Below are 10830 nucleotides of genomic sequence, written 5' to 3' on the forward strand. Positions count from 1 at the left end.
ACATTTCTCACCCTTATCCACTTCTTTCATCTCTCCATCATCTTTCCTCACATAATACCTGCTTTCCTCTTCCCTCTGCCTCCCAGCCCCTCCGCCCTCCCTCGCTCTTTCTCTTGCTCACACACACTTCCCAGTCCAGTCCAGTGCTGTGTATGTAACCAGAGGCTAGGAGAACAGTTAATCCCTGCACACCTGCTCTCCGCACCAACATGACCCCTTGCAGCTGCTCAGATGTGTGTTTTCTGCATTTGGGTGTGTGCATTATACACGTGTGCCTGCTCATGTATTGGGGATTTTGTATATTTGTGCATTTATGTAGATGCAATTCTGGTGAGGAAGGGTGGGGGTGTAGTTAATTTGCATGCTTGTAATTTGTTTATATTTATATATATATATTTCAATGAGTGTGTGATTGCATATGGAGCCAAGTAGAGATCCAGGACTTCAGTCAAAATGAAAACAATAGCGCTCCTTACTATATGACAAATGGACATGCAGCAGATTACCAAATGTGCAGACCTGCCAGAAACAAACTAACACTCGAGAAATGTGGGTTTGTTGTATGCAAGATATTATTCTGAGAAGAAAAGCTTACAGAAGTTATAACCCCTGGGTGTTCTCACTCAGATGGCTTGCTCACACACACACACACACACACACACACACACACACACACACACAGGATATGGACAAACATTATTTGCCATATGTGCTGCTATCCTGAAGGTCGCTGCCCAGCTGGCAACAGGTGTGCAGGACGGCATCCACGACTGGAAAGGATCAGAAACATCGCCGTGTCACTCCACGCTGTTCCCTGTCTGGTGTCACTTCTTACCTGAATAACGGCTTGAAAAAAAAAAAAAAAAATTCGGGGCCATAGCTACAAGGTGAACAAAAACTCAGCACACAGAGGAAGATTTAGACCATTTTATTGACATAAAATATAAACATCCAATAATATGTAAAAATGCGTAAAAAAAAAGAATACAATATCAAATTACCCTTCTCCCACTCCCTCTCAGAAAATGGATGGATTTTTCTACAACTGGCTGCGAGCCACGACCCAAACGAAGCAGCTTTCAGTGGAATTTGGGATTAAAGCTGCACTAAGCGATTTCTGACCACTAAAGGCTGTTGAGAGCTCAAACTCCATTTGTTTCTACACAAACTTTAAGGTGAAAAAAATGAGCGTTTGAGCTGGAAGTGAGAGATACATCTCACCCTCACAAGGCTCTTTTTGGATGACTTGGATTATTTAGTCTCTGACCTTGATTTGAAAATTTGGTGAAGCTGCAGACTTTGAGCAACAACGTAAACAACTTCTTTTGATGACTTTTGCTGTCACTGCAGAGCTGACTGCAGCAACAAAGTCACTCATGCTGCTAATCTGAAATTTGGACACATTTCTCTGCAGAACGTGAAGTCTCAGAGACGCTTTGACCGAAGCCGAGGAGGCGAGGGGGTGAAGAGGGAGGGGAATAGCACCGGTTTTATACTGGAGGGGAACCAGTGGGTGGAGCTCCATTCCAGGCTGCAATTAGACAACAAAGTGAGAAAAGAGGTGAAAAACAGCAAAATGGTTAGCTCTAGCCACTTGGTTTATATAAATAGGGGTACAAAAGTCTCAAGCAGAGCTCAGTTTCAGGATTGGTAATAGGTTCTGAAATCACTTAGTGTAGGTTTAAAAAAATAAAATCTCTGACTACCAAGAAATCCCACCTCCATGTCACAATCACCTTCTGTACCGCTCGATTTAGACCTGCACCAGCATCTCCTCCCTACAGGTTCCCCTTTGTTGTGAGGAAGAAAGGGAAAGTGGAGGAGGTGAAAGGAGAAGGCGGGACTGCCGCCTTCCAGCTGAAGGGGAGGTAAAGTGAAGACAGGGAGCTCGCTGTTTGAAAGCAGAGAGGAACAGTTTCCTCCAAGGGTGAAGGTGCGAGTCGCCGCTGATTTCCCTCAGGCGGAAGAGGAGAAGTGAAACGATGGAGAGGCTGTGAGGTGCCTCTCCATGGAGGTGCTGTTTGTGGTTTTGCAATCAATAGCTGGTTACCGGGGCCCAACAGTTACCATTCTGTGAGCACCTGCTCTCAAAGTACAGTCTGTCATTATCCTTGTGCGCGCACACACACACACACACACACACACACTCTTTCTCTTCTCACACACACACATGCCTCATGTGGAAGTTGACCACGTACTCGGCGTTAGTGCGCTGGACAGAGATGGCGAATGGTTCAAAGGGGTGGAAAGTGAAGGCAACCAGGCGCCGCACGGCGTGGTTCACCGGCCGACCCAACAGGCCCGCCTGGATCTTAAACTTCAGCAGGCCTGAGTCCCTCGCATAAAACCTGGTGTGTGAGACAGAGAGAGAGCGAGAGGGCGAGAGAGCGAGAGAGAGAGAGAGAGAGAGAGAGAGAGAGAGAGAGAGAGAGAGAGGGAGAGAGAGAGGGAGAGAGAGAGAGAGCAGTTGTTAATGTGTCCAGCCCAGCGTGCTGCTGGTTTCTGCAGGCCTGGGCGTCTCTGTGGTGGACATGCATGTTGCTGTTCTTCTTTCTGCGTGTCACACAGGACAGCGGCTGCATGTCTGAGCCCAGGCAGTGGCACAGATTTCATCAAACAACACATATCAGTGTGTGTTATGTATGTAGAGCTTCCCAACATTTAATTCAAAATTCCCATTCCAATGTCACACATTCATACATCATAGGAAAATGAAATGCTTAAATGATACATACTGATAAAAAAGGCTTGAGAATCAGCAAGATACTATAAAAATTAATAATGCGATACTCAGTTGTATACTTTTTTTTTTTTTTTTTTTTGCACAGCTAAAGGAAACTTATGGCCTTTATGTTCCTGCTGTAGCCACTGGAGCTGGATGTGAAACTGGTTCTCCCATTTCACTTTTCTCTATAATTTAAATTATGTCAGAAGTGTTTTATTAGTCGAGCACCCTGATGGCTCACTGGATGAGTGTGTGTAGCACTTATTAAGGCTGAGCCCTGATCACAGTGTCCTGGGTTCAAATCTGACTTCAGGCCATTTGTTGCCCTCTCACTCGCCCCTGCCTTTCCTATCTCTCTCTCTACTGTGACAGTAAAACAGAATTGCCAAAAAACATAACTTTTAAAATAAGAAGTGTTTCATTAGTGCATTCAGCAATAACTGCATGCTGTCTGCACTGGCCTCTTTGTTTTAAGTGAGCTTAAATCCTTAGCAATATGACAGGGCAGTGGGCTTTGCTAAGTTTATGTCAGCAGTAACAGTATTTGTGAACTGTTATTGGTGATTTGATTTAAATAAATTCTTTGCCGAGATGTTCACTCATGTTCACGCTATCTTGTTTCCCCATGAACTACATTTTTCCTGTGAAAGAATCTGAGATAATGTTACAGCTCTTCACACCTCCACACACACACACACACACACACACACACACACAGGGCGTCGGTACCTAATGGGGTGGTCCCCGCAGGTCTTGGGCCTCTCCATCACTGACACCCACTTGTCGTCGTAGCTGAAGAGCGAGAGGTCGAGGTACGGGCTGCTGCTGTACGACTGAGCGCTGATCGGCAGCTGACCCAGCAGCCGGCGCACCGCCTCGGTGTGACCGCCGTACTTGGCGTTCACTATGGTGTCCTTGAACCTGAGGCACAGACGCACAAGACAGCAACAGCAGGAATCTTTATTAGTGAAGAATCAGGCACAGCTCGCACCGCGTGCTTCAAGTGCAATACAAGTCAAGTCAAGTCGACCGAGAGCGGCCTCAGTCCCGTCCCTTTCCGGAGCTTCGTACCTTCTCTGGACCTGCCGAGCGTAGTTGTTAGAGGAGGCAGAGCAGGGGAACTGGACCGCCTGGCTGTGCAGCGTGGCGTTCCTGAACAAGTCGCAGAAGTTCTCAAACAGCTCCAGCAGCTGGTCCGAGGTGTTCTCAAAGACGGCCAGCACCTCTGTAGACACCATGTTGTACACGACGAAGAACGACGGCTGGGACAGGAGGAGACAGGGAAGTTAAAATGACTTAACATTTCCTAAGCATTATTTCATGAGTTTAAAATCCTATCCAGACATTTATTAAGGCCCTAAAAATGGTCTCTGTTTACCAGTACAGTGGTCCCTCGCTATAACGCGGTTCACCTTTCGCAGCCTCGCAGTTTCGCGGATTTTTTTTAGTGCAATTTTGCATGCTTTTTTTTTTTTTTACTGGACTTATTTTTCTACGAAGGTTTGAACTTTGAGAATGTTTAAACAAGAGAGAAAAGTGAGAAAATGTTAATGCCTGTCTGAGAAAAGTGTATAAAGTGTGTAGTGAGGGGTTTTACAGCCTTAAAACATCTGTAATAATTGTAAAAAATAAAGCTGACTACTTCGCGGATTTTGCCTATTGCGGGTTATTTTTAGAACGTAACTCCCGCGATTAACAAGGGACCACTGTATTACATATTTAGACATTTTGTCCATTAAAAATATCACTTAGTGCCTTAAATGCAACTCTAAATTTTGCCCTCATTAAAAATGCACAGATCTAAATGAATATGGAAAATAGTCTCTACAGGGACAGCTGTGAAGATTGTGCCATATTTGACTATCTAACCATGAAAAAAAAAAAAAAAAAATCAAAGCGAATCTCTTAGTAACACTTCTATTGTTCACGTGAAGCAGTTTTTCATGTGTATGGTTGTTGTTGTTTTTTTCATGCTGTCATAGGGTGGCATTTATTATCTTAACGTACCTGTATGTATGTGAGGCGTTGTACCTGGCCTTGTTAAAGGACAATAAAGAATCACAGAACTTCATTGCTAACAAAGAAGTAAGAGTTGCACATCTTGCCTGGATTTTATCTCAAAACACCAATAATCCTGAACAGCAGCAGGATAACACACTTCTTAGCACTTAATTTACTTGGATCGCTGCCACACAGTGATGAATGGTAATATCTTCTATTACTACGGCAGCATATTTTTATAATAAATTACACTGATGAGTAAGCAGCGCCTCCATGTATTTATTTGAGATGCTATAAGCTGCAGTATGTCTGCTGGTTTTACTGCTGACTGTGTTTTCCCTTCAGGAGATGGAGGCAGCTGATGAAGAAGACGGCCACAGAGCTGCAACCCATTCAAAAAAAATGATCATTAATTAGGTAACTATATGTCATCGCTAGCAATGCACCATGAGACTAAAGAATTTGTACTGGTTGCAGGGAAAACCGTGTCCTGGGAGATCTGCTGTGGCATCCCTGTTACACCCCGACACCAACAAAAGACTGAACAGAGGAATGGAAAGAGAGAAGGGAGAGGAATTCAGACTGAGGTGGGTGCTGTGCATGCATGTGTGTGTGTGTGTGTGTGTGTGTGTGTGTGTGTGTGTGTGCGCGCTTGTACCTGTGAAGGGTCGGTGACTCTGAGTGTGACCACGTCCTCACTGGTATATTTAATAAAGAGGTGATGCTCATCCAACAGCTGCATCTTCCACATCCTCAGCCTCCTGAGCTGGTCGAAGAACTGGAAGAACCTGAAAGCATCACGTCACAGAGACGATCTGAGTCGACTACACACCCGACACCCTGACATGCAGAGGCTTTTTTAGACTGGGTTTCATTTTTAAAGACAGAGACAAGGTGGTGTTTGACACACTGAGCAGCCAATTTAGGTAGCTGACAATTCATGAATAGTTACAGAGCTAAATATTCAACCCAATGAAACACACCCGTACACTACAGAACCCTGTATGATTATCTGTTATTTAGATCAATGGTATTAGACTGTATTAAAATTATTACATTAATAATTTCTAGTTTCTTATTATTTTGTTTTTTGCTGAATATAAAAACATCATCTTTTTATCCTAGTAGACAACTGTGTGAAATTAGCGCATGAATTCGTATAAGTTATGGCCAAAAATGTCTTGTGACCTTTGACCTCTGACCACCAAATTCTACCCAGTTTATCCTTGAGTCCAAGTTTGAAGCGATTCCTTCAAGGCGTTCCTGATATGTTGTGCTCATGAGAACAGGGCAGACATTGATTAAACACATTATTCCCTCCTAACCCGCGACACAACAGAGCTGCTGTAGGAACACTACAGAAATATTACAGCGGCCGTGCGTATGTGCAGGTTGCAGTTACTACAGGAAAACCACAGAAATACTACAGGTCGATTTACTGAAACGTCTCAGAAAATACATCCTTGACCTGCTGCAGTTTGCATATAGAGCCAAGAGAGGTGCTGGGAGGATGCCATGTGAAATCTGCTCCACTACATATACAAACACTTTCAGAGCTCCAACAACGATGCAAAATGATTGTTCATGGATTTTTCGCCGTCCTTCAACATCATACAGCCACATCTCCTGGTGCAGAAGCTCACAGGTCTGGCTCGGACAGCAGCGTTACTGTCTGGATTCTGGACTGACCATCACATCTTTAACTTTGCTGATGAGACAAAGTGAGCCTGCTAAACAGCAAGGATTTTTCCCCCCCAAAATGAATCATTTTCAGTCGTGAATGTATCAAACACTAAGGATATGTGTATTGATTTTAGACGTTCTCTCCTGACAGCACAGTGACTGATGGCCAGAAAACAGAAATCTGTGCTCACTTTCTCTTGTATCTGCTGGCATCAATCTCTCAAGGTCGAACAGAAAAATGTACCCAATAAAGCGGTTAATGTCTGCGGCAAAATTCCTGTCACTGCACAGGAATCTTCACAAGAAACAGTTATATAAGAAAGCAGAATCCATCCTGTCTGATTGTTCCCATCATTTACATCAACAGTTTCAGTTTTCTGCCATCTGGCACCTTCCACCACCTCAAACCAACAGATATAGAATCTCCTTTATAGCCCCCGCCAGCTCCCTTCTAAACTCTAGGTGGAAAAGGTAGTTATTTAATAATGTTTTGACTTATTGCTTTTTTTTAATTGTTTTGATTGACTGACTGACCATTTTTACTGGTCATTTGTGTTGTATTTATGCGCCCTGTCCCAGTGCTGCATAACCAACTGCCCCACTAGAGACAAATAAAATTACTGACTGACTGACTATGTGGTTTGGACTGAAGTGTTGAAATGACATCACTTTAGCCATTACATCACTGATGTGTTGATGTGTGCTGTGTGATTTTCACTGCTGACTCATAAAGACAGACGTGTGCACCTCCTCTTGGCGGTGGCGCTGCCGTCCTGCTCGGCCCTCCTCCACAGGTACACCAGCAGTCTGTGTTTGAGGGAGTTGATGGTTTTGTCGGTGTAGAGGCGTGGGAAGCCAGGCTGACCCTCGGCCTGAGCTTCTGTGTAAACGGCCGACAGAGTCAGGAGGTCGTCCTCGTAACAGAACCGCCCGATGGTCCTCACGTCCAGAAACGTCCCCTCAGGAGTCACCTGGTGGACAAGCGGCACAGAGCAAGAGGGAGGAGAAAGTATAAGGCCCATTTACTACAATTTAACCCCATTTTACACTGCAAACCAACCATTTGGCAAATCATGTGAAAACATTTCACAACATGATCAAAATGTCTAAAATCTGAATTTTTGGTTGAAACAATAATAAATGAATAATGTTCTGCTTCTGCGGCTAACAAAGCCATCAGCATTCATAAACCACAGAACTGATATATGTGATTATGTGTGTGTGTGTAGGTATGCATATGTACTATGTAGACAGTTTATCTCCAAGACCTTGGCAACATGCAGCCCTGAGCAGTGAGTCCACTCACCTGAAAGACGTGTATGGTCTGCTGCTGGACGGACAGCACAGCCAGGATGTTCCTGTACAGGTAGAGGCCCTGGTTGTGGGACAGGATGATCTTGTCACACTTGAAGGACCTGGTGTCGCACAGCCGGCCCGTATGGAGGTCGATGATGTGCAAGGAATAGTCCTCAAGAGGAGACCGAGGGTTCGGAGTCACAGACTCGTTGTTCCGGTAAACCTGGAGGCAGAAGAAATTCAGATGACAGGGGCAGTGTTGGCAGGGTAACCTATCACAGTGATTGCTGGTTACTGAAAACTGAAATAAATAAATTACTGACTTAGGCTCAGACATTTCACTGTGACAATTTCTTTCTTATTTTTTGGCATCTCTGCTTCTTTTGATTTTGACAGTAGAGAGAGACAGGAGGGGGCGACATGACTATAACTGCAACATGGAAAAATTCTTCCCTTAACAAAATTTTAAACTTCAGATTTATCTCGTGAATGATTCGTCACTGATTTTTTTAGTGGAAACTGACAAGATCCCATGATATTCCCATGATCTTTTGGCTTTGCAAAAACTCCATCACCCTCAGGAATCCTCCTTTTACAATGTAAAGTATGTTGAGCAGGTGTCATACAGGACCCAAGAATCAAGGGAAATTTATGGCAATCAACCTTTATTTTTCCACTACATCAATAAGAACTATAACTGCAGGCAGTGCCACAGAAGCAGCGTAAAAAGAGTCGAAGCCCGGCTGACACGTGAAAAGTGAGAAAGTCTGCTGGTGGTCTTACCTCAAAGAAATATGGCGGCGGCTCCTCGGGGACGTAGACCGCCGAGCCAACAATGACGTAGCGGCAGTCGTCTGTGAAGAGGCTGCACTCCCGGTTTAGGTGCTCCCCGTTGGAGGCCACGTTAGTGACGTGCAGCAGGGAGAAGAAACGCTCAAACAGGCGGCCGCGGATGTTGAGGGAGCGCTGGTCATTGGCTGTGGAAAGGGTTTCGCCCTCCTGCCCTCTCAGCAGGTCCTGAGCCGCCTGGCAGCCTTGATACTCATAGATCTGCACGAGAAACATTTGCAATTATTTTGACAGATACTGCAACTGATGTGATTCACAATTTTGCATCATAACTTCAATTTTCACTGAACAAAAATGTTGAAATGATGAGAATATGATCAAACAAACATAGCCTACATCTCTAGAGCACCACAATACTTCATGTTGGTATTCTGTCACAGTTTGCCTTTATTAAAAACTCACAGACACTGCAGCCCCATGCCATGTTGTGATTTCAACAATTTTTCTATTAATTACTCAGCCCTATTACACACCAGCAGCATGAGAAACTATGATCAGAAGTCCATTCATTTACTTCAGCGACAGAAAGCTCAGCCAGTGTTAGTCACGGTTGCTTGGTTTCCTTGTTTGTTTTGCACAATAAAGCTGCAGATGAAGTTTTGTTCAACGATCAGCTGATCGCACCACGGTGCTGCTGCAGTGGTATGCATGCAAGGTGAAACACAATTCTTACTCATGAGATAAACTTTGCAGGTAAAGATGCCTGCTATGTAGGATAGTGTGTGTCAGGGTCCTAAACTTCTGGCTGGGTACTGCTCCAAAACAGCATGAGGTTAGAGTTGGAACATTTGCCTTGTTAAATATTATCCCCTGTATCTGTCCCAGCTTGACTATTACTCTACACAACAACCTAAAAAGCAGCATGAGCACATCAGTTTAACTCGTCTCACCTCCAGAGAGGTCTGGTCAGAGGAGAAGGCGATGAAGCAGCGTCCGTCTGGAGAGAACTTCCTGAGGAAGCAGGGCGGCTTCTCCACGTTGACCACCGTGAAGTTGGGGAACAGGTTTTGGTGGAAGCAGCGAACTCTGTACCAGTGCGCCCCGGCCCGGCCGGAGCAGATCCTGCGCCTCTCCAGACGGTGGACCACGTTCTGATTCTGGATCCGTCTGGGCTTCAGGGTCGGAGTGTCCTCATCCATGGTTTTGGCCTGAGGATGGACTGAATGTCCTCCCCAGCAGGTGGTTAGATGGGCGGGCAAACACGGTGACAGGACTACATCATCTGCACGGATCTGTGACCTTTAGGGAGCAAGAAGGGACATCCAAGGTTGAGTGAGAGCAATATAAATGTGTAAATGGATGCTCAAACACCCAAGTACTCTACCACCTGCACCTGGGAGCTCTATGAGAAGCGCTTTGTCCACAAAGAGCCAAACACAGCTCCAAACCTGAACAGAGCCAGCTCCAGCCCAGGACCCAGGAAGCCTCACCGGCAGTCCTGTTCAATAACGACTGATTTCTGGTTTGAAAGCAGCTGGGATGGTGGAGGGGATCTTTTGTCATCAGCCAGCAGCTTCATGTGGAGGCAGACGGACAGAAGAGGATAAAAGTTGATATGAAAGCACCAAACGGTGGTGCTTCTGTTTTGACAGGGACTGTTGTCCCTGCTCCGGTTGGGTCAAATTAATCCCTTGTCTAACGGGTGTAACGACGGCAAACATTATAAGTAAGTCGACATTAGACTAGCTGAGTGCTGATATCCCAATACATTTCCCAGAATAAACCAGTTACTCACTTGTTGCCGGCTGGTCGAGCCTCCAGTCTCTCCAAGTTGAGCGGATGCGGCTAGCGCGTCCCGTTCACTTTCTCATAAACGTTAGCTAGCTAGCACCGCTCGTCACCCCGGAAGGCTCGGCTTCATCTGCTCTTTAAAGCTCAGACAGACAGACAGACAGACAGCCGAGCACTTTGCTCCAGGTGTCGGCAGCGGGCAGCGGGTCAGAGAGCCGCCGTGTTTGTTGTGACTCTGAGCCGCAGAGGAAACCAGGAGGCTGGCGCTGCACTCGGTGGTGCCGACCAGAGCTCGGCGGCTCTTGTTTTGAGCAGCGCCACCACCTCCACGTCAGGCCGCCAAGCGCACTGCACCCTGTGGGCACCAGGCCACTTTATCCACCAAAACACACAATCAGATCAATCAAATCAAGCTTGATTCATGACTCAAACTGCTGAGACAGGGTAACACATGGTGCTGCAGTGTGTGAGCCAGAGACATGCATTGCTGTGATTTACGAACCTGCATATTCTCGACATTTTGCAGGTAAAGAAGCTCAAAAGTA

At 45.6% G+C, this 10830-nt stretch overlaps 1 protein-coding gene across 4 annotated transcripts; it reads right to left on the reverse strand.

Moving 5' to 3' along the window:
• Positions 1–912: 912 nt before the first annotated feature.
• det1 (DET1 partner of COP1 E3 ubiquitin ligase) lies at positions 913–10571 on the reverse strand. 4 transcript variants are annotated; one of them, XM_030053729.1, is made up of 10 exons: positions 10290–10571; positions 9445–9793; positions 8489–8755; positions 7716–7928; positions 7157–7380; positions 5385–5514; positions 3797–3987; positions 3455–3646; positions 2199–2348; positions 913–1531 (listed from the first exon to the last, which is right to left on the reverse strand). In XM_030053729.1, the coding sequence occupies exons 2-10, from the start codon at positions 9691–9693 to the stop codon at positions 1426–1428; spliced, it is 1722 nt and encodes a 573-aa protein (XP_029909589.1). In that variant the 5' UTR covers positions 9694–9793; positions 10290–10571; the 3' UTR covers positions 913–1425. The 4 variants fall into 4 exon arrangements, with proteins under 4 accessions (XP_029909589.1, XP_029909587.1, XP_029909588.1 ...); XM_030053727.1 differs by having other exon boundaries at positions 2175–2348; XM_030053728.1 differs by lacking the exon at positions 10290–10571 and adding an exon at positions 9888–9998 and having other exon boundaries at positions 2175–2348.
• Positions 10572–10830: the final 259 nt, after the last annotated feature.

The sequence above is a fragment of the Myripristis murdjan genome, chromosome 6 (assembly GCF_902150065.1).
Source record: "Myripristis murdjan chromosome 6, fMyrMur1.1, whole genome shotgun sequence".
NCBI lineage: Eukaryota > Metazoa > Chordata > Actinopteri > Holocentriformes > Holocentridae > Myripristis > Myripristis murdjan.

Coding starts and splice junctions, on each gene's coding strand:
- det1 (XM_030053727.1), bottom strand. CDS start 9,693: ATGGATGAGGACACTCCGACCCTGAAGCCCAGACGGATCCAGAATCAG. Junction 7,381..7,715: donor AGACCATACACGTCTTTCAG/GTGAGTGGACTC, acceptor CTTGTCCACCAG/GTGACTCCTGAGGGGACGTT. Junction 3,988..5,384: donor GAGTCACCGACCCTTCACAG/GTACAAGCGCGC, acceptor CTCCTGTCCCAG/CCGTCGTTCTTCGTCGTGTA.